General features: G+C 36.5%; 3 protein-coding genes and 1 long non-coding RNA gene across 6 annotated transcripts; 2 read left to right on the plus strand and 2 right to left on the minus strand.

Moving 5' to 3' along the window:
* Nucleotides 1-4,914: 4,914 nt before the first annotated feature.
* Nucleotides 4,915-6,056, minus strand: LOC148764442 (uncharacterized). 2 transcript variants are annotated; one of them, XR_016024155.1, is made up of 2 exons: nt 5,575-6,056; nt 4,915-5,312 (listed from the first exon to the last, which is right to left on the minus strand). It is a non-coding gene; the product is annotated as an uncharacterized LOC148764442 (long non-coding RNA). The 2 variants fall into 2 exon arrangements; XR_016024154.1 differs by having other exon boundaries at nt 4,915-5,316.
* A 1,276-nt stretch (nt 6,057-7,332) lies between these two features.
* On the plus strand, nt 7,333-11,958 carry LOC18611399 (Glycosyl hydrolase family protein). Its single transcript, XM_018113947.2, has 6 exons — nt 7,333-8,250; nt 8,643-8,809; nt 8,915-9,012; nt 9,117-9,467; nt 9,849-10,265; nt 10,579-11,958. The coding sequence occupies exons 1-6, from the start codon at nt 7,492-7,494 to the stop codon at nt 11,172-11,174; spliced, it is 2,388 nt and encodes a 795-aa protein (XP_017969436.2). The 5' UTR covers nt 7,333-7,491; the 3' UTR covers nt 11,175-11,958.
* A 1,660-nt stretch (nt 11,959-13,618) lies between these two features.
* On the plus strand, nt 13,619-14,691 carry LOC18611400 (cysteine-rich TM module stress tolerance protein). The gene is made up of 3 exons (XM_007047636.3): nt 13,619-13,930; nt 14,217-14,301; nt 14,402-14,691. Exons 1-3 carry the CDS (start codon nt 13,891-13,893, stop codon nt 14,472-14,474), a joined length of 198 nt encoding a protein of 65 aa, XP_007047698.1. The 5' UTR covers nt 13,619-13,890; the 3' UTR covers nt 14,475-14,691.
* Nucleotides 14,692-16,041: 1,350 nt separating this feature from the next.
* LOC18611401 (glycine-rich domain-containing protein 2) lies at nt 16,042-21,923 on the minus strand. Of its 2 annotated transcripts, none has more exons than XM_018129917.2 (9): nt 21,773-21,923; nt 21,494-21,671; nt 21,045-21,162; nt 20,690-20,944; nt 19,867-20,322; nt 18,841-19,382; nt 17,835-18,033; nt 17,115-17,270; nt 16,042-17,025 (listed from the first exon to the last, which is right to left on the minus strand). In XM_018129917.2, exons 2-9 carry the CDS (start codon nt 21,655-21,657, stop codon nt 16,384-16,386), a joined length of 2,532 nt encoding a protein of 843 aa, XP_017985406.2. In that variant the 5' UTR covers nt 21,658-21,671; nt 21,773-21,923; the 3' UTR covers nt 16,042-16,383. The 2 variants fall into 2 exon arrangements, with proteins under 2 accessions (XP_017985406.2, XP_088661853.1); XM_088805727.1 differs by having other exon boundaries at nt 21,796-21,895.
* Nucleotides 21,924-22,275: the final 352 nt, after the last annotated feature.

The raw sequence follows: 22,275 nt of genomic DNA on the forward strand, positions 1-22,275 counted from the left end.
AGCCGCTTCTTTGAACTGCGTTTCATACCTAATCACTTTTTTTTTTTTTTGTTTAGAATAAATAAAATGTTATTTTGTGATAAAAATCAACAATAGTCGGCTATACTTTAAATGATAATCATAGCCTAATTAACTATATATATCCCAATTACTTTTACAAATTCTAAAACGTTTTTTTTAATCAAATATAATTTTTTAAAAACATAGATTCGAATTAAAAATTAAATACGTACATCGCCCCTTAAATAAAATATTTAACAATCTCAAATTTTATTTTTAATTTGGATATTTATTTTCAAAACTTTTTTCCCTTTAATCAAATATATATACTATAACAGTAATTGGCAATAATTGTTCAATACTTGAATTCTCTTTTCTCCTTCCTCCTTTATCGTCAACGAACTTTCCAGAAATCAAATATAGTAGTCTACGAGTAGTAAGAAACAGCCAAGAACTGCACCTACCGCTATAATTTTTCCTTCATAAAAAGTAAAACAACTGTAGCAAATGATTTTTTTGTTTGTTTTGTTTTAATATGGGTTTTTGGAAGTATAGATAGCAAGTAGGGATTATGGTATTTTGGTCTCTCTGACGCCGTATGAGTGACAGAGTAGTTTATAGATTTAGGCACAACAGAATCTCCTGTGAAAAGACCACGTCACTATGCCTCTGCAACTCTTTACTCTCCAAAACCGAGGGCTGCTTTTTTTCTTCTTCAACAACCCAAAAATCACAATTCCATTCTTATTATATACTATTTTAGTAATTTTCATCTCTTTTTTTTAGTAAATATAGTACTACTAGCTAGTAATAAATTCAATCTCTTGGCACTGTATAGAAAATGAAATGTGGGGTGGCATTGGTACGTTAAAGGAATTTTTGTTTGCATTACGGCAATGAACCAAATTATTCTTCTTAATGGAAGAAATTACCCAAACAGGCAGGGCGGGCAGGCAGCCCACAGTATCCCTTATCCCCTTCTATCCCCGAAACCGCTTTTCACTGACTTTTGTCTGTTGTTTTTGTTTCTGTTTGCTTTATTTGGCTCCTTTGACTGGGTCCCCCCATCGTCTATAATAATAGAACGTGATTTCTGTTCATGGTTGCCACTCCCTTTGCATGATATGAGAGAGGGTGAATGAATTCTCATTTCTTCTGGTATTTCTCGTAATTAATGATCTAATGTTGCAGCACTATTTGTTGGAACTTTCTCAAAATTTTGTGGAGTGAACATGAATCAAAGTCATTCTACTAGTAATTCTTGTACCCAATCCAATTCATTCTTGCAATCTATTCTTTTGCATTATCTCCTGAGATGGGTAAATGCATTTTTAGGTTTACTAAATCTAGCTACTTCCAAATATTCAATTTCGAATTAAGTTTTATCCAAGGTTCGAGTAGAATTTTATAATATATATATATATATATGTGTTCATAAATTTGGGAAGGCTATCAATATAAGTACAAAAGTAATTCTTCCAAAGTTTGATAGAGTTTCACCTTAATTTAAAGTTTGAAACATGGTTTTAGATGAACCAAGTCAAGTTAAAACAACGTACAGCTCAATTGAACATGACTTCGATTTCAATCCTTCTTGTAGCAGACATATGAATGTCGTGTTGCGGTTGGACAAACAGTTGATTATGTTTAGTTCACAGGACAAGAGAAAAGTTGATTGTCCGCTTCTTAATCGTCTGTACGACAATATGTCTGTATAAAATCCGTGAAAAAGCAATGTTACAACAAGCTAGCTAGCTAGCTAGCGAGGAAGCCCAGTGTCGCTGCTCATCGTCTTCTTTGGTACCCCTTGAGCCCTCCTTAAGGCAACTATGCCTGATTACTTTGGATTTCAATTTATCCTTGTAAGGGGCATTGGCCGGCTCGCCTAGGGTGCTGAGCTTGTTGCCGTTCATGGGGCTTTGAGGGAAAGATAGGAGTGCTAGAGAGAGCGAAAAGAATGAAAGGCCTACCACGTGTCAGTGTACTGTGGTCTTTCTGCTGTTTGGGTTCGAAGGGAAAATGGAAAAGGAGAGGAGCGGAAAGGAAATGGTGACAATGACAACCCTATCGAGTCAAATCAGCACAAGAAAACGAGGATACTCTCGAAAAAGTGCCATAAAAAGACGTGTAATTAACTACTACTAACAGGAACTGCTAGTCCCTTCTGATGCTAAAACACTTGCTAATTGCTGATACCAGTGTTACACTAGGTTTCTTGTTAAGCTGCTCCAGAATGGATTGGTCGATTAACCAATAATCCAAGTGAGTCTTGACAGATTTAGTTATCTGATTTCATCTCCCTTTTCTTTTGTGGGGCCTTCATATTTAAACAGGAAGCCTGCAAAGGGTGCTCATGGGGCACAATTGTTTCCTGTAGCAACAAATGCAAGAAGACATTTCTCAAAGAATTCCCACTATTTTGACAGGGATTTTTCACGGTCCTAGTTGAGTTCAGGCCTGAATCATTTTCTCGGATAGCGATATTAGTTTGTGATTCTTGTGTCCTATAAACGCCAAGACCTTTTCTTTTCCACAACATGCAGCCGCCCATATATGGGTGACTCTTACCATTCACAAATAAAATCTAAGCCTGCCCAAAACACTCTCTTAAGGTAATTACATTGTCATTGTTTCCAAGTTTACATCATTTCACCTGGAATTATTGATATTGTTTCTAGGTTGTCGTTGAGATGTTCCTTTAATTTGGCTATGACCGCCTATATATGCATTCAGAGTTCAGATTTAAAAATATACTGAAAGACACACCTGCACACATGAAATAATCAGAAGCAAATAGAAATTTAGGTTCATATATTTTTCTTATTTGTTGGTTACGTTAATTATTTCCATTATCAGTCAATAAGTATTAGTTGGACAGTACCAACCACTAATCATGGGAATGATTTCTTATAATCTTTTAGGAAAAGAATTAGCCGTTAGTTGCTGATTGGAAATTGGGAGATGACAGGATTGTAATGGACAATATGGTATTGATTCCGATTAGACGAGGCAATATCTGGCTGGGGAAGCTAACTAAAAGAGTAAAAGTGACATTAAAATGACAGATTCATGGAGTGCCGCCTGTACTTATCAAAGTTCATGCAGGCAAAATGATTATTAATTAATACAATTAAATTTCATATTCACAAACTCATGATGATTATTCAAATTAGAAAAAAAAAAATTACATGAGAGAATTGATTACACTGTTAATTTTGATTGGATTTAATAAAATTCGTGGTGTTTACATTCTATATACATTATCAATGAATCACAATCTATCATTCTCAATGTTAAAAATTCTTCTAAAACAATGTTTATCTTCGATGAAGTGAATCAACTATAATTTACCAATAGAGTATGAAATTTACTCCTGCTTGATGATATAGATACTTAGACCTTAGAAGGGCAACAAAATTTTGACCGGTGGTTTTGCCAAATTAGCTTGCGAGCAAAGTCAGGTTTCAGAAACACTAAAAAAAAAAAATTAGAGTTACAATCTAGTCAAGCCTGTGGAAGCTGTCTCTGCATTATAAGTAAGGCAGGTTCTACATCTTGGTCATTGTTTCTTTTAAAGGCTATACCCAGGGTTTAAGTCCCAATTATGGGTGATCATCGAGCATTCTTTCTTGTTGAGCTTGTGCTGCATGCATTTTTTTTGCTGATATATAGTTTGCAGCACAGTTAATTGGCTGTAGTGGGGAGCAAAAATGATGAGGAATTCTCAGACCCCGCAAGAATCTAACATGCCTGTGCCTTAGAATGATGAAGAGAACTAAAATCTGGTATGACGTTGAGGAATTAAGCAATGTCATGATTGCGAAAGAAGGAAAAGGGGCATGGAGCTGTGGCTAGCGTCTGCTTTTTGTAGAAGTCAAATTGAGTTGTTCTTTGCCAATTGGAAGGAATGTTTTTTTTTGGAGTATCAAAAAGTACCACAGAAAAAGTCAAAATTTTGTAGCACTATTCTTTTCACCATCCTTATAATCTTTTCTTAGTCTGAAGATTTAATATAAAGCTTTGCCCATTGCTTATTATTCTCCTCGCCATTAGAAGCTAGCCTTGGAATTAAAAAAATTATGTCTATATATGTATATTTGCTTTAATCTAAATGATTTGGATTTTTGCAAGAAATGGGGATCAAATTTGGTGTGACTTTTTGATTAAACACCAGACTATGTCTCCAAAATGCCAGACTGAAATTTTTGTATTTATTGATGATTTCTACAAAGCCATTTTGTTTCTTCCACTAGCCAGTAAAATGAAGTAAAGATTACTCCAAAGAGAAGAATGTATCTAACAACCAATTTCTTGTGGTGGATAATTTCTTAGGGTTATCGCCAGCAAATTATGACCCTCATTTTCTGCAGATTGTATTGTATCCAATTGGTTAGTCTTTAGCTATTTGTGAATCTTATTTAATCCCTCTCGCTGAAACTTCCATGTCCTTTAGTTTACATTCACGCGTAAAAAGTTGCAACTACACCGACAAGCATCATCATTTACATTGCTAGTCAAATGTTGTGCTAGATGATATATTGAGAAATATTGAAGCAATCGATCCGAGTAAAATTTGTCAATCTTGCTAGGCTTTGTCGTTTTTTAAATGTTCAAAAGCATCAAAGCTTCGAAGCATATGATAAGTGTTTATTGCCTTCCATTGCAAGAAAACTTGAAAGAAATTAAGGATTGCATTGACGTAAAACAAAAACGTGTATAATTAATGCAAATGGCGATTTGTGTGATTCAGATATATATTCAAATGCTTCATCATTGGTGAATGAAAGGTGGAAAAACAAGAGGAATTAATTGAAGATTTGTTCATAAGGATCATGGAAAATTAGATATTGACAGGACGACGCGAAGGCAACAAGATCTTTGAGTCTTTTAATCATGGATCCTTATCACCGCTGCTTGATAAAAGGAATCAAACGAAATTCTCATTCACTTTGATAAGAAAAAGGGAGAGACAGGTTGACTACTGATTATTCACCTCATAAAGCCATAAAAACAACTTGTCTTCCACCAAGTGAAGCAAGGTACGATGTGTCCCACCTAATAATGAACAGCTAAATGACAAGTTTCGAATACATCTCAATAATTGCTGTCTCTCTAATGGAGTAAGAATTAAACCTCCGACTTGTTTTTCATCTTTCTTGTTGTCAAACTCAGACAGATGCCTCAACATTAACTCCAGGCTTTATTATAAGCGGGGAAACTCATCTTTCTTGATGTCTTATATTTCACATGGCACGTTTGAACCTCCCAATGTATAGCAGAGCAGTCTCAAGGTTTGATCCCCATGCAATATTCTGACTTTTTATGATGAGAAAATACAAATAAGGTTGTGAAGGAAAAGAAAAGAGGAGATTTATACTAAATCTACATTGATCTGCATGGCTTTCAGTTGCAAAATTTTCTGTCAGGCATATATAGTCCTGAGAGTCATATTCAAGTTAAGTATATCCGGAAGTCTATATACAGATTATATTCAAAGAACAGAAAAGCTGAAAAGCATAAAAGTTGCACTAGAAAGTAGAAGTATTCAGCACCTGAGGTGAAATGAAATCCCACCTTACAGTTCAATGTAAGTTGTTTATGTGCAATGTCTGTCAACTCTATGGCATATGGAAGTTATTTGTAGCAGGCAAGCAGCGGAGCTTCCAAAGAAATTATTATAGCTGAGAAAAAACCCCATTGAGATGCTTTCTCGGTAACACAGTAATACTTTTTGTGGGGTTCGGACATGAACACCGGTTTACTGTCTACTCACGAGTTCGACAGGCCGAAGTATCTAAATACCAATGGCCCAAAGCCTCACAAACATCGTTGAGCAGGGCCAGTGAGGTCGTTTTGGGCTTAATTTCTTTTGAGGAGTCTTCGAGGATTGCTTAGCTGCTTTCCTCTGTCTACTGTCGGTACAATTAGCAACCTATTTCTCCACCCTCCGGCAGCAGGAAAAGAGTTGAAAGTCCAAGAACTCCCTGGAAAGTAGTTTCCTGTATGCTTATCTTGTTCTTATGCTTCCTTGTGCTATTATATTCATACTCAAGAGTTAAGACTACATACCGGAATGTTCTCTTTCTTTCTTAATTATTTATTAGGATGCTAATTTTGTTTGAACCTGCACCAAAGTGGCGGAGTGACGTGGCCCAGGATTCCCCAGGTAGTTAAACAATCTATGAAAGCTTCTAGCAAAGGCAGAGCCCCACAAAGCATCCAAACAAGAAGCATGGCCCAATGCACCCACTAGACAAATTAACTGATATCAACAAATATTTATAGGATTTGATTATGTTAAATAATTTAAAGATTAATAGAAAACAAACAAGACTTGTCTGCCTGACGATGCACCAATTCGTCTTATATGTCAACATTATTAGACCCAAGGCTTTGTTTGTTTGTTTGTTTGTTTTGTAGGAAATTGTGAAGGAGGAATATTCTCATCATGTTGAACGTGTACATGTAAAATGAGGCTCAGTAAATTAAGGGTTGTAATATGTTTTTAATGGTGTGGATGAACACCAAGTCAGTTCGATTTTAAAAATTAATTTAATCAAATTCTAAAAAAATTAAAACGCATCAAATTATATCTATAAAATTGAAAATAGTCGAAATTGATCCGTCCAATCGATTTTAATTAGTAATAATATTAATAATATTTATATTTATAAAAAAATTGCTCAATATTTCACTAATAAAGTCTAAATACCTTTAGTTTAAGTCAAAAATAAAAATTTATTCACTAGATGGCTTTCAGTGACCAACGTCAGTCATGGTTAGATAATTCAGACGTCATGTGTTTCGAAACCTAAACTGAAATCTATTTGGGCTAGGTTTAGTATCTAAGACCCAAACTTCTATATAGATTAGATTGGATGACTTCTGTTCACTTTCAGCACCCATAGGTTTCATGGAGTTTTATGAGTTTGAAAGGTGGGATGAGATTATGGGCTTTGTAGGCCCAAAGAGCAGGGAAAGGTTGAACAAAACGATTCTAGGCGGAGGCGGAACTAAACCCATTAAAAGAGTTAGCATTTGAAATAGGATAGCTGACATATGAATGGTTGGGATATTGTTGCCAAGTTTTTTAATTTATCAACTTTATTATAAAATATTTTTTATTAAAAATAAGAATGTTAACTACATTTAACCACAGCAGAAATTCAAATATAACCAAATTTTGTCCTCAAATGTTTTATTTTCTATCTTTACTGCCAACAAACAAAGCATCCACAAAATATTAAAAGCCTTTTATCATCCTAAAACAATTACATGCTGCCAACCTCAGTTATATGATCATGTAACTTTATCATCCAATTCAATATTCTCCGAATCAACCCGAAGGTATTAATTAAATCCTAATCATGGTCAAACTCACTACTTATATCCAGCAACCGGTCTTATGATCCTCACTTAACAATCTCACAGAGAGAAAAAAAAAAGAGAGAACATTCAAGCTGACTGCCAAAAGCACCCTTTCATCATCCCATGTCTCGCCAACATAGATCCCTCTTCCTCCTCTTACAACTTCTCACTTTACTCATTTCAATCTCTTCATCAAACCCAAACCCGCAATTCCCATGCGAACCACCCTACTTTAACTCCTACCCAGTCTGCAACACTTCCCTGTCCATCACAGACAGAGCTCAATCTCTCATTTCTCTTCTGACTCTCCGAGAAAAGATCCAACAATTGTCCAACAATGCCTCGGGAATTCCTAGACTTGGAATTCCTCCTTATGAATGGTGGTCAGAGTCTCTTCATGGGGTCGCCAGTAATGGCCCTGGAGTTTCCTTTAATGGCATTGTTAAAGCAGCAACAAGTTTCCCTCAGGTTCTTGTCATGGCTGCTTCTTTTAATAGGACTCTTTGGTTCAAGATTGGCTTGGCTGTTGGTGTTGAGGCTAAAGCCATGTATAACGTTGGACAAGCTGGTTTGACTTTCTGGGCACCTAATATCAATATTTTCAGGGACCCCAGATGGGGAAGAGGCCAGGAGACTCCTGGTGAAGATCCCATGGTCGTTTCGGCTTATGCTATTGAGTTTGTAAAGGGTTTCCAGGGTGGGTCCTGGGGAGGTAGTGGAACATTCAGAGATAGGTTTAGAGGAAAGAGGGCACTTAGAGGAGATAATCATGATGATGATGAGAGAGGTGATGGACTTATGAATTCTGCTTGTTGCAAGCATTTCATTGCTTATGACTTGGAGAAGTGGGAGAACTTCAGCAGATATAGCTTCAATGCTGTGGTAAAGTCTTCCTTTTTACTGTGTACTTGAGGAGTAATTTTATTTGGGTTTATTTTGTTTTAGGATTAGCTTAAGTTGTCTTTTTTGACCTGTTTCTGAGCATCATTTGACGGTTACAGTGTCTCTTCTTCAGTGTGTATTAGGCTGTTAGCCCATTTCAATCAAATTTAGGTGAATTTATCTATAAGCATAAGTCTCAATGCGATATTTGGTTTTGATAAGACAATTGCAAACTGTGTCAGTCAATTTCAATTAGGTTTGGCTTTTTTTTCTTCAATTTAAGAATGTTTAATATTTCTAAACCAATATTTAGTTGTGATAAGCCTTTTTTTGAATTAAATTAGCCAGTTTGAATTAGTTTGGTAATAGTACTTGTTTTTCCGAATTGGAAGGTTACAAAGCAAGATATGGAGGATACATATGAGCCACCATTTCGTAGTTGTATCCAACAGGGTAAAGCAAGCTGCTTGATGTGTTCCTACAATGCTATTAATGGGGTGCCAGCTTGCGCACGAGGAGATCTTTTGCAAAAAGCTCGAAATGAATGGGGCTTCAAAGGGTAAATGTTTTAGGAGTTGCTTATACAATGATAAATGCAAAATTTGAAAATTCAACCTCGATTGGTTAATAGACTTATCTGTGATACTTCTGTGGCATAAGTCAGATACATCACCTCAGATTGTGATGCTGTGGCAACAGTACAAGAAGACCAGAATTACACAAGAATACCTGAGGATGCTGTTGCTGATGTTCTTAAAGCAGGTTTTTAAGTTTTCCTAGTTATATCTTTTTCAATTGAATTGGTTAACGACTTTTAGCAAGAACTGCACCTTGGTAAGGATTAACGTTAAGTTGGTTGTCTGTAGGAATGGATATTAACTGTGGATCATATCTGGTTCGACATACTCAGACCACAATTGAACAAGGAAAGTTGCAAGAAATGGACATTGATAGAGCTCTTCTAAATCTTTTCTCAGTTCAACTCCGTCTTGGGCTGTTTGATGGAGACCCCAGAAAGGGGCAGTTTGGAAAGTTGGGACAACAAGAAATTTGTACCTCACAGCACAAGATGCTAGCACTTGAAGCAGCAAGGCAGGGGATCGTGCTTCTGAAGAACAAGAAAAGGTTCCTGCCTTTGAACAGAAATGCTGTTTCTTCGTTGGCCATTATTGGTCCAATGGCTAACAACATAAGCAATATGGGTGGTGGCTACTCAGGTATGACTTATGCTATAATGTTTAACTCTTGAAGGTCCATATCAGCTTCATGCTCTTTTCTTTCTTTTTTTTTTTAAATGTTCAATGGAATTATGTGATTAGTGCATTATAATAAATTTCATTCGGCACTATATAAAGCATTGATAAATGTCCTTTTTATTTTTGTAACTCATACAGTTAATCAAACAATATGGCAAGCTACCCAAGAGTTAGCATGTCTGTCTCATAATATTTCCGTCAAGTCATATTGAATGTGGATCAAACAGACTGCTGACTGAAGTTTTGCTAACCTCACTTTGTTATTGGGTTTCTTCATTTGGTAGACCTTTACGCAATATTTAATTTGTATACTATGGTTATTTGAGATTCTTTGTATGGCAGGTGTTCCTTGTGATCCAAAGAGCCTTTTTGAGGGACTGCAAGGCTATGTAAAGCAGGCATCTTATGCATCTGGTTGCTCTGATGTGCCTTGTGATTCTGATGCTGGGTTCAATGAAGCAATTCTTACTGCCAAGAAAGCTGATTTTGTGATTGTAATTGCTGGGCTGGATTTGTCCCAAGAAACTGAAGATCATGACCGAGTTAGTCTCCTCTTGCCTGGTAAACAGATGGCCCTGGTATCTTCTATTGCCGCAGCAAGTGAAAAACCGATAATTCTTGTTCTTACTGGTGGTGGACCCCTTGATGTTTCATTTGCTGAAGGAGACCTGAAGATTGCAAGCATTCTTTGGGTTGGATATCCTGGGGAAGCTGGTGGAAAGGCACTTGCAGAGGTCATCTTTGGTGATTACAATCCAGGTTAGTAGGCATAAAACTACCGCTCAGTAGCAGGCATCTAGACGCTGCATGAAATATAAAGTTCATTTCTTATGTCATTTGGTAGTGTAAATCCAGCATCTAGGGAGAATTATTGCCAGAACTAAACAAGAGTAAGCTATCTCTTCATGAAAGAAACTAATAATTGAAGCCATTTCAAATGCTACAAAAAGGTTAATCTATCCAATTGTGACATGAACTGGAAAGTTTTCGTTTCTCTGTAACATTAAAAAAATGCCCCCTATGCGTTCCAAGGTTCTAGAATTTAATATGATGTTTGGATATTTTAAAACAGGTGGAAGGCTTCCAATGACTTGGTATCCTGAGTCATTTACAAGAATACCAATGAATGATATGGACATGCGTGCTGATCCTTTTCGTGGTTATCCTGGGAGAACCTACCGGTTTTACACTGGAAAAAGAGTCTATGGCTTTGGACAAGGCTTAAGCTATACTGATTTCACCTACAAATTCTTGTTCGCTCCAAGAAAACTAAGTTTATCAAGGGCTTTTACAGGCACTTCAAGTAAGAATATATTGCACCAGAGACAAGTACTTGATTCTGTACACATTGATGAGGTGACATCATGTGATTCATTGAGATTCTATGTGCATATTTCTGTAACAAATGTTGGAGATATGGATGGAAGCCATGTTGTCATGTTGTTCTCTAGAGCACCAAAAATTTTTCAGGGCACTCCAGAGAAACAGTTGATTGCATTTGATCGCATACATACTAGTTCATACAGATCAACTAAGACAAGCATTTTAGTAGATCCTTGTAACCACCTTAGCATTGCGAATGAACATGGAGAAAGGATATTGCCCCTCGGTGATCATGTTTTAACATTAGGAGATTTGGAGCACTCACTTTCAGTTGAAACTTATTGAAGCCTTCAAGAATCTGAAAGAATATGTATTACTTGCATGGTCATTTTTTAATAATAGTATTCTAATTGTTTCAATGAGATGATAGTTTCTGTTGTGATTTTAGTTACAATTTCTTTGGCTTTACCAATCTGAAGGATCTGGTAAGGGCCCCAGAGCAGAACATATGACCTTTTGGCAGATCGAGTTACATGCTGCAGAACAATAAGAAGCAGATAAGTGTCTTGGTGTCCTTGGTGACAGAAATGGACAGGGATAGGGATAGTGAAAGGATAGAAGTCTATAGAGTTTGATTGGCTGGTCATCTGTCTTAATGAGTTAAGGTAATTCTCTTTTTTTTTTGTTGTTTTCCTTCTCAGGTCCTTCTGGGTGACACATGCAATTAATCTCTCGTTGATGAAGGGAAAAAAATAATGATAAACTCAGCCATTGCAACCATTTTCTGCTATGAAGTGCAGAACTGAAGGAGAAAAGGTCATCCCTAATGTATGATTGGATGACACAATGTCTGCAATGAAATGATTAAGTTGAGTTGAATGAATGCTTTGTTAGGTGTTGGTAGTGTTGGAAGATGTTAAGTTCATTCATTTTCTTCTCCACTTGTTATGCCCTTCTAAACAAACCAGGGAAAACATATTTCCTCTGTACTTTGCCTCCATTTATTTCATTCCTTTCTATTTCCCTCTTTGACATTCACAATGTGAACATGCACTCTGATGAGATATTGGAGTCTTAATGCGCTTTCTTGTATTCTCATTCATCAAAGAAGATAGAATGTCGAGAAGCATGCTTACAGCTGTTATTCACGTTACAAAAGGGAAGGTCTAGATATTCTAGTTATGAATGTACCAACAAGCCACGAGCTTTCCTTTTGTTACTTTGACCTTTTTCTTTGGTGTCCATATGCGGCTCTCCACGAGACAATCTGTCTCAAAACTCTTTAAATGCATTGCTTATTGTCTTGCATGTGGGAATGCTGCTGGGCCAAGGCTCACATACTCAATATGAGCTGTGTCTGACTCTGTTGTGCACCGTAGGCTTTATATCCGCATCATTGGCAGCTAGGGTGCACTTTTTGGGTCCAACAAGTTGCTAATTTAAGTAACTTTGTGTTTTTTAATATGATAAGAAAACATTGTAAATAGAAATTAGAAACAAAGAAGTAGCCATCAACTTCATGCCTTTGTAAGGGGTTGGTAATGGCGTGCCATGATGGAAAAGCATGGTGGATTAGATCAGGAAAGTAAATGCAAGGAATGGTGTAATCAATATTATCATCATCATCATGGAATGTAAATTTTCAGAAGATTGTTAGCGTATCTTTCTGTGGTTTTACTTTTGCAGATTCTTCTGCTCATGCAATAAAACAATGATAGCCATCCGATTATACCCCAAACTGTTCTTAATTAGAGATGAATTGCCAGAGTCAAAGAGGAGCTTTCGGCCTCCCCAAAGTAGTTAGTAAACATATTAAAAAATTTTTTCTTTTTCGTTACTTATTATGGTTGAGTGTCAAGAATTTATGGGATTTGTTTGATCTGAAGAAAATACAAAAAAAAAAAAAAAAGTCAATAGAAAGCAAACATTTTTCACATTTGATATCCAAATGAAAATTCCATCATGCCATCAAAACTGAGGAAATAAACATACAATTTTCTTTTTTAAAAAAGAAGAATAAGCAAACAGGAACTGTCATCCTTTTTGACAAGTACCAACAACTTTAGCGGACCATGGCTAACATCCAGAATTGCAAACTTGGGAGGTTTGGCTGTGGGGACTGGCGAAAATGGAAATACTCGCCATTCCCATTAATATCCATAGCCAGTTGAAAATTTATGCTTTCAAGGGTGTTTCTTTTTGCCTATAGGGAAACAAATATTGAAATTGGAGATACTTATATTTTACTTTCGAATCAATCACATATTTTTAAAAAATAATGTGAGGAATATCATTTTAATTTTCTTATCTTACTAATCCCTTACAATTTTTTTAAAGCAAAATTTTACAATATATTTTGTTAATTTGACAGGCCATGACGTTACTAATCATTTATACTTTTTAATAATTTATGTTCATTCATAACTACTCCATCCAATGCATTCTACTTGTATTTTTCTTATGTAACTTATGTAATCTTTTTTACTAGGGTGGGGTTACCTTCGTACGCCAAAGATTAATGATCAATTAAAACAATAGCCTATTAATTACAAACTTTTTTTTCCTTTTTTTATTTTTTACATAAATATTACTTATGCTGAGCTGTCTCATGGATTCTCGCAGACAGTCCCAAAACTTTTACGTACGCCACTCCACCAGTCTCTTCATATAGGCATATAGCAATCCAATGGCCACCTGTCAACATATTAGCTCTCTACGTAAGCATGGTAACCTTTCTTCTCGAATTGACGCGTTATCTGATTGCGTGCGGGAGCGCCCGAATCAATAATGAACTTGGACGAAACCAGAGAAAGTGATGGACAGTGAGGAAGATTGGATGAAAAGAAAAAGAGAGAGAATAAATTCCAAGGCAAATGCAGATATAAACTTCACCACTTGAAAAGGCGGATTGGAAGTCTTTTACTCTGTGGCATATAAAACCTCCACCAAACATAACACAAACCCTTCCCTCCAGAGCAAATTCTGATATAGTCAGCGCCATATTCGTTGCTAAAACACCTCTGTCTGGTCTGTTTTTCCTTTTGAGTTGCAGTTTGCAAATATGAGCGACCCCAAGTATGCTTATCCCTACCCTGCTCAAGGTACTCTTTTTTTGGTTTCCCTTTTGTTCATATAGTTTTGTTAGGTTTTACAGAATGCAAATTGTGAAGTTCTTAGTTTTTGCAGTACTGGCAAAGTTTTAGTTGGAACTTGCTACACATCTTTCAGATTACGAAGCTTGTAACACCATGTTATGTTCATGGGTTTCTGTTTCCTAGAATTATTTTTTATTCTTAAAAAATTATGGTTTTCTTTTCTTTTTTTTTGTATGTAAATGCTTTTGTAGTTTGTTTTAATTGGTTTGATGTTTGAATTTTTGGTTACCAGGTTATTATCAAGGGCCCCCAGTGATGGCACCACCACAATATGCTGCTCCACCACCAAAGAGAGGGCCTGGTTTCCTCGAGGGCTGGTATTTCTTCTCCCATCTCTTCACATGTCCTCTGCTTTTCATGCTTTTTCTCTTTTTTTTTTTCATTTTTAATTTTCATGGTTCAATTTTTTGTTCGCAGTCTTGCAGCTTTGTGTTGCTGCTGTCTTATTGACGAGTGTTGCTGTGATCCCTCCATCATCTTTGTGAGCTGATAATCCCTGTAATTACACAACATCTGTAATCTCACTTCTATATTTATGGGATATATCTAAGAACAGTGTAATGCAGTAAGGTTTGATCTTGTGAAATTGTTTTCTATTTTGTGCTTTGGACATCTAGTTTGTTCCTTGTAGTTGCTGTGCCATTATTATCCTTGTAATTCTCTAAGCAGTGAATAATATAATTATCAAATCTATAATTGTGATGAAACTTCTAGTAATCTAGCCTCCAGACATTTCTTCTTCTTTTTTTTTCCTTTTCAATTAATTATGGTACTATATTTAATTGGACTTTAAGAAATTAAATCATGTTTAAGAATAAATAGTGTCTCACCAATAAAAAGGAAAGAAGGATTAATTGTGGGTGATGAAAAGATATTGTGGATCAGTTTATGGAGTAGTGAATCTGATGACTTTTCCACAACTGTGGGGTCATAGGGTGACTAAGACAGAAGATTAAAGGAAACAAATGGTTCAGGCATAAAACCTTCTATGAACCCTTTCTTTTTTTTTTTTTTTTTTTGGGGTTTTAGATTAAACAGAGGAAGGTAGTTTGTGTTCAAGTTTATTAATTTCATCCTCCCATTAAAGTCTGTTGGGTACCTTTAGTCTCCAGGCAAGGTAATTAGCCCTCTATAAGGTGGAGGGCCAAGGCATTTAGCATTGTCAGAGGACTGGATCGCAAACTTGTAATATTTGGTAATCAAAGCTGTTGAGTCATCTTATCTAAAAAGAATGGCTTTTGCGGCATAAACTCAACGATTCTCATGTGGGTATCCGGTTCCCTATTTATTACTATATTATTATTACTCGACAATTCTGTTGGTTGGTTAATTGGCTTAATATTTAGGTATCTGTATATGAAACGGGGGGAAGATTCCAAAGGTGTGGGTACCATTTTGTCATTGACTTAAAGCATCACAAAACTATATTCTTAATTCCATCTTTATGGTTTAAGATGAAGGAAAAAGATGAGGAGTTTTAAAATATTATCAATGATGGAATTGTTGGCCATTTACAAGAATGACAGGAAAGTTTTCAGGATCAATATTGGTCAGTGACAGATCTACAAAACTTTAATTTCACTAAAGAAGATGGACAAAACTTTTCCCTTCCAACATCAAGAAAGCTGCTTATCACCAAGCAAAGCCTGTAGAGAAGCGTTGACAATTCAGAAATCAACAATTCCATGCGACCCTGAAGTTGGTTTGCTAAAATTGATGAAGTTGTGAACCTAATGTTGACATGAGAAGATGGATAGACTTCTCTGAAGTTTTCATTTTCAGGGTAGAGTTATCTGTCAGGTTGTGCTAATGTAATCTCGGACATAAACCTAACACCATCTAGGATTGTAACAAAGGCGGAGATTATTGCACTCTTCTGAGTTCTAACGAGATATGATCTGGGATGAGGCATGCACAACAGAGTCAAGTGTGCAATTGTCACGCTTCATTGTTCAAAAAATTCCTTTACGCGAAAAATGCATACTTTGCTCTGACTTTTCATTGATGCAAGAACTGCATGAAGCTTTTAAAATCATGAGAAGACTTTAGGAAGAGCATGAAGTAATTCACTGTAATTCACCATTAAATATAATTAAAATAGTAGTATTATAGAGTATTGTAATACATTACCACTTCCCAGAGATGTTTATTCTTGCAGGAAACTACATATCCAAGCGAGAATTTGATGAAACAGAACTGAATCTTAACTTCAGGCACAATGTAAGGACACAAACTTCATATAAACACTATAATTATTCCGCCAGGTGGAGCGACGGAAATAAGAAGCACTAAACGCAATTATTTACTGGACAGGCACTCTGCATGTGGATTATGTAGAACTTGCTAGAACCATATCAAGATGCATGGAGTACCTGCTAATATATTTACTCCCGTAGACATCAAGCTTTTACAGCCTCTTCCATGTATATGGGCTTTTCACATCCATTGCTTATCACCAAATTTCCGGGTTCACCACCATCTATATCATCGCCACAACTAAGGCTACACCCACCACACCCAGTGCTCTTGACCCTGCTTCCACAACCAGCACCACATCCGCCACAGCCACCACAACCACTGCTATTCACCCTGCTCCCACAACCCCCTCCACAGCCAGCACCACAGCCACTGCTGTTCACCATGCTTCCACAACCACCACCGCATCCACTCCCGCACCCACCACTGCATCCAGCACCGCAACCACCACAGCCACCACTCTTCACCATGTTACCACATTCAGCACCACAACCACCACAGCCACCACTCTTCACTTCGTTTCCTTTCTCACCTCCATAGTCCCCATTGCATGAATCTTTTTTGGGTATCATTGCATTTTCTAAGGTCACATCACCATCTAAATTGACTTCAGTTTCTATGGAGGCGGTCAGGTTGACATGGTCATTCTCAACTTCTGTTGCACTATCTACCTCTTTTGTATTTTTGACATCAATGGTCAAGCCAATATGTCCTTTCTTCTTCAAAATGTGAGAAAGTATAAAAGCTGATATCAATCCAGGCAAAGCAAACCATTTCTCCTTTGCCTATTCAGTTTTAAAAAGAAACGTAGAAACGTAAGTTGCAAGTTCTTTTGTAATTGTATATTTGTATGTCAAATATATAGGTAAACTACCTTCAGACATCCAGATTTCAAGTCAAGCAATGCAACGGCCGTTCCATATGGATGTTCTGCAGAAAACTCAACAGCAGTCATAAAGTCACCTTCATTTCTCTTCTTCTCACAATGTTTGGGTTCATAATCCAGTTTTCTGCCAAGAAAAACTTTTACCTGTTCAAAGATGATAAGTTCAGTGGAGTTAATTTAGTATCATACTCAAAACAAAGGGAAGTTTCTCTGCAGATATACTGTAAGGAAGTATTTCAGTAAGAGTACAGCAATAACACTAAAAATTAGATTAATACATATCATGTATACACACAGAGCTAATACATGTAAAGACTTGGGCAGAGAAAATTCAAAGAAATAAGCAATAAAATTACTTAATATGATCTCCATGAGCTCTGTGAAGAGATAGATGAATGATTCAGGTAGCCAATCATGTTGGGGATGTTTGTGTGTACACACATACATATGCCGGTCGGTAGTATATGTGAGTACAAGGGTTGGTCCCTTTTGTAGGGTGGGTCAGGTTGGCAGTTGACATAAGGGAAGAACCTTTACTGCTCTATGCTTTAGTTGCCAAAATGAAAGATCTACTAGAATTTAAGAATAGGGTGATAATGCAGTGACACTGTGTAAAATAAAGGTTTCTGGCCACATGGACATTAAAGGAGAAATTTTTGCAATAACCTAAGAGATTTAAATGTAACGAGCAAACAAATGGATGCATACCATCCTATTGCCTTTGAGATCAAAGAGATGACCATGTTCACTGACTTCTTCTGAATGCTGAAGGACCCATTGAGAATCCATTAAAGACCAACGAGTCCCAACAAACTCTGCCAGAGCATGTGTTTCACCATGCTTTGTGGTACCAATTACTTGCTTCCTTGAAAGACAGTTTCCTTTCATCTTTGCCTTTCCAGATTCACTGTAATCAAGCCCCCAAATGGTAAAATTACTGCTTCAGAACATTACATATCTTGCAACTAACAGTATGGTGAGCCACCAGAAAGATGCATGCATAGGCAATATAATTTGTTTCAAAGAATTATCATGGCTTTAACATAAAGTTGATGAACAGAAAATCCCTGAATCAAGGGTATTTAATACACTAAAAAAATGAACTAAATTATAGTAAGAAATCATAAAAATTGTCTGTATTTCTTGAATTTTATCATGAGAAATAGTTTACCAGTTGAGCATTACCTTTTGTGATTAGCACATTAAATGTTATCCAGTAGCAAGCGTCTAATAGAATGGTCGATATAAACCTTTCTTTCAAAATCTAGGAAAAGTGATATCTCTGTTGGGAAGAGTGTACATAATTATGGTTTAACATAGTAAAGCTTGACAAATACATAAACAGCACAGATCAAAGAGTCACTATGGAAACTGTGGAATCTCTGATGTGAGAGATTAGACAAAACAAGTAGCAAATTCCAGCATCAAATTGAATCTATATGAGACTGTGCAGTGTGAATAGCATGTTTACCAAACATTTTCCACTGAAATGTTTATTGATTTGTCCATTATATTATTACCATAAAAATTAACAAAAATAGATTACATAACTGCAATTGTAACTGTTATATACATACTTGTGTACACACAAACACAGAAGAGAGAGAAAGATAAACATGCACTCAAAGGGATACAAATACATAATAACACACAAAAATACGTGGAAGGTAATGTTAAAGTTGCTTGCCGGTATGAAATTTGGATGTAAGTATACCTCATTTGGAGTCTTATCACCTCAGCTTGAGTTTCATCAATGACACGTGTGCAACCCTTACCAGCTTGGACCCTTCCTGCTAAAGGGAGCTGAAAACAAGAACCTTTTGAAAAAGGGCGGGATCGAACCATGTGAAGCATGTGTGGTGCTATGGCAGGTACTGTAAATGAAACAGCGACTCGTAGGCCAATTGGTTTTGAAGATCCATTTCCAGAACTGGGCATCAAGTCTAACCATTTCTCCACAGCAAGTTTAGAAACTGGAACCAGAAACTCTCTTAAAGAGAGTGAAGCAGTACCAAAAGTTTTACATGTCTTTGTTCCTGGTAAGTTGGAAGCTGAATGTGATACAAGTTCGAAGAGCAGTTCGCCATTAGGTTCACACTGAAATGAAGCAACCTGTTTCTGCCCCGACTTAGATAAGATAGTCAGTTTCTGCTTAGCTTTAAAGAACACATCAGGTTGAGTTTTACTAAACAACACAAAGAGGTTTCCCTTTTTCTCATCTGGTAAGTTCTTAACTCCTACAAACTCCAAAAGGACCTGAAAAAGGCATTAAGAATAATGAGTTAAAAACCATTGAAATATGAAAGCTGCTTCAGTAACCTGGCCAGGCTAAATATAAGAAAAACTGAGAAACTATGAGTAAGTTAATACAATCAAAACAAGTAGATAACAAGCAGCATCTACTTTCAGATGCATAGTAATGGCTTTAATTATATGTTATTATTGAATTCATGTCAGAAGTTATGATCTTCAATTATCTTTAAGTTCATAATGATGTAGTTGAGATCTAGCATTTCTAAGTTCTATAGTATTTTTCATTTATCAGTAAAAATTCTACAAGGACTCAGCACAGCCTTTTGTTAGAAAGCCAAGAAATTACAGCATGTATCAAGAACATACAAAATAATGCAGATAAAGTTAAGCTTCAAGGATAAGCATTGCAACCCAAGAACAAGAAACTGGCATATGATAAGATCTGTTATTTCATGGAAGGCTAAAGAAAAAAGTTACCAGAAACTACCTCAACAACCTTCATCTCAGGAAGCTTAATAATTTTCTGACAAGCATTTGTGGCACCTACTTCCTTACTCAATGTGTCAGGCATGCAAGGAATCGCTGTGAGAGGAGATGGAGAACTCCCTCTATACATGGCCCCTGCCTTCCAGTACCTTATGCCAAATGTCTCTTCCCACTGTTTAGTAGTCCCAGAAAACCCAACATCAAGCTTCTTCCCTTTAGTTCTGTCTGAGTCTGTATCATCATGCTCCAATATCTTGCCAATAGCTTTATTCAAATCTTTGCAGTAAGAGACAGGATGCAACTGGTGGGTATGCCAGATAAGGTCAATGTCATAAGTTGGAACACAGAAGCGCTTTATGGACCTCTCTCGATTTCTCTTGATTAGATGCAAGAAACCCTTATATCTGGCAACAGCTCCTTCAATAAAGATGTCATTGTGCATATGGGCTCTAGACACCTGTCACAGAGAACAAGATCAAGAAGATGCTAAAGAAAATTGAAAGATGGAAAACTACAGAGTCTAAAGCAATTTCCTAATCGTATATGTGTTTCCAACCTAACCAGATATACTTGGCATTGCATAAAGCTTTTAACCTGACAACAAGTATCATCAGAGCCCCCTACACCATTTTCTTGGTCAATACTAAAACTTCTGTTTGATAGATGTTGTCATTCTAGTGGCCATCAACTAATCTTCTAATTGACATTAAGAATTATCAGAATAATTACTTGAACATATTGATTATCTAACCTTCAAAACAATAGGATAAATGCTTGCAAAAATTCCAACTTCAAAAGACAAAAATGATCGTTCTCAGAATTACCTGATAAAAGAAAGGACTCTGCCTTTTAACAGCCGAAATTAGATCATATTTAGTGTGTTTTTCAAGTCCAGAGAGTGTTTGAGAGGCATTTTCAGATAATGCTTTGGTCAAGTCAAAGTCATAAGGTTCATCTGGATAAAGTCTATTCCAAATTTCTTCAGTTTGCCTTTTACATGTGCATTGAAGAGAAGATACAACATTAGAGTTGTCAAGGATCCTGCCATAAAGTTCCTCACAGTCTGACTTGTAACGAACCTGAATTACAAGGACAAGGAATCCAGATCAGCAAATCAAAATAAACAAGCAAAGCGAGGCGAAATTTCTAATGCTTTTATTTATCAGCTTTGAAACATACCGGATTGAGCCTGTGACAATGCCAAATCCATTCACAATCCAGAGGAACAACCAGAGGCCCTTCCGAAAACTCTTCCTTATGATATTTGGCAATTAAGGGAAGCCAGTAAGCATTGTACCTGAAATTAGCGTATCTCAAAAGGTCAAACTTCTATTTCATAAGTGCACAAAAACTGCCTCATGATTTAGTTCCCAAGGATCGCAGAAAAAGCATGAATTGGAGGGAATTTATACTAAGAATCAAATAAAAAACTCGGAAAAACTGAAAGAAGATCAAAATTATAGTATTTGAAAAGCCACTGCCACAGTACAGTTGACAGCCAAAAATAAAACATCCAAGTCAATACTACCCAACCCAAAAGAGACCCAGAGTTTGAAAACGGGAAAATGATGACTCTAGCAACAAAAATTTAGAAACAATCGGGATTTTGAATTGTAAAAAGTGATCACCTGTAAATGGCTCTTTGGAGAGTAGGACCATCATAGAGCCAACGATTCCTATCTACAGCTGCAAGAAACTCAAGCTGCTTCTTGGCTGCAGCCACAAGGTCCAGACTTATCTCTGTCTTTTGTGCTTCAATCCATTCCAATTCTTGCTCTTTCTCCAATTCCATCCCTTAATTCCCACCTATAAAACAATCCCATCATTAACAAAACAATAATAATAATGAACCCAATAACAAGAATTATAATTGAATTTTATAACCCATAAAATCTCGATAAGATTACAGGAAAAATGGTCAGGTAACCGCCTGGAAAGCAATGGGTGCTCAATGTATAAGTAATAACTGTCGCGTGTTTTATTTCAGTTGGCTTCCTGGCGTAGATGCATTCTCAGTTGCCATACTTATAACGAGTTACGTGGTCCGAATGAAGTAACTAAAATGACCAAAGTATCCTTTCAATGTTTCGTTTTTCCTTCTCGACTGTCTATGAAGTGTCCAAATTACCCTTGGGAAAGGAAATCTTATCAGGTGTCGGGTGATGGCTAATTGGCTATGTGTTGACCTTAAAATTGTGCCATTTCAAAAGGGTTTAACTCTTTTTAAGTTTCAACAAATTATTCTTTGATGTATTTATTGAAGTAATTAAGCATTTACTTGGGGGGGTCAAAGGTCTTTTTCACAAGGGAGAATATGCTTCAATTATCTCTCTCTCTCTCACTGCATTTTCCATGTTTTTTCTTTCTTTTGTTTGGATTAATGTCAAAGAAAAAAAAAACCCCAAATTAA

This window comes from Theobroma cacao, chromosome 1, assembly GCF_053813885.1.
Source record: "Theobroma cacao isolate CCN51 chromosome 1, ASM5381388v1, whole genome shotgun sequence".
NCBI classification, from domain to species: domain Eukaryota; kingdom Viridiplantae; phylum Streptophyta; class Magnoliopsida; order Malvales; family Malvaceae; genus Theobroma; species Theobroma cacao.

Bases quoted from the DNA above. Each gene is read 5' to 3' on its own strand.
- LOC18611401 (XM_018129917.2), bottom strand. From the start codon at position 21,657: ATGGAATTGGAGAAAGAGCAAGAATTGGAATGGATTGAAGCACAAAAG. The intron at 20,945-21,044 runs GTATGTTTCAAA...CTTGTAATTCAG, and splicing joins ATTGTCACAGGCTCAATCCG to GTTCGTTACAAGTCAGACTG. The intron at 18,034-18,840 runs GTATACTTACAT...GCTTGATTACAG, and splicing joins GTGATAAGACTCCAAATGAG to TGAATCTGGAAAGGCAAAGA.
- LOC18611400 (XM_007047636.3), top strand. From the start codon at position 13,891: ATGAGCGACCCCAAGTATGCTTATCCCTACCCTGCTCAAG. The intron at 13,931-14,216 runs GTACTCTTTTTT...TTTGGTTACCAG, and splicing joins TTATCCCTACCCTGCTCAAG to GTTATTATCAAGGGCCCCCA. The intron at 14,302-14,401 runs GTATTTCTTCTC...TTTTGTTCGCAG, and splicing joins CCTGGTTTCCTCGAGGGCTG to TCTTGCAGCTTTGTGTTGCT.
- LOC18611399 (XM_018113947.2), top strand. From the start codon at position 7,492: ATGTCTCGCCAACATAGATCCCTCTTCCTCCTCTTACAACTTCTCACT. The intron at 8,251-8,642 runs GTAAAGTCTTCC...CCGAATTGGAAG, and splicing joins GATATAGCTTCAATGCTGTG to GTTACAAAGCAAGATATGGA. The intron at 9,013-9,116 runs GTTTTTAAGTTT...GGTTGTCTGTAG, and splicing joins TGCTGATGTTCTTAAAGCAG to GAATGGATATTAACTGTGGA.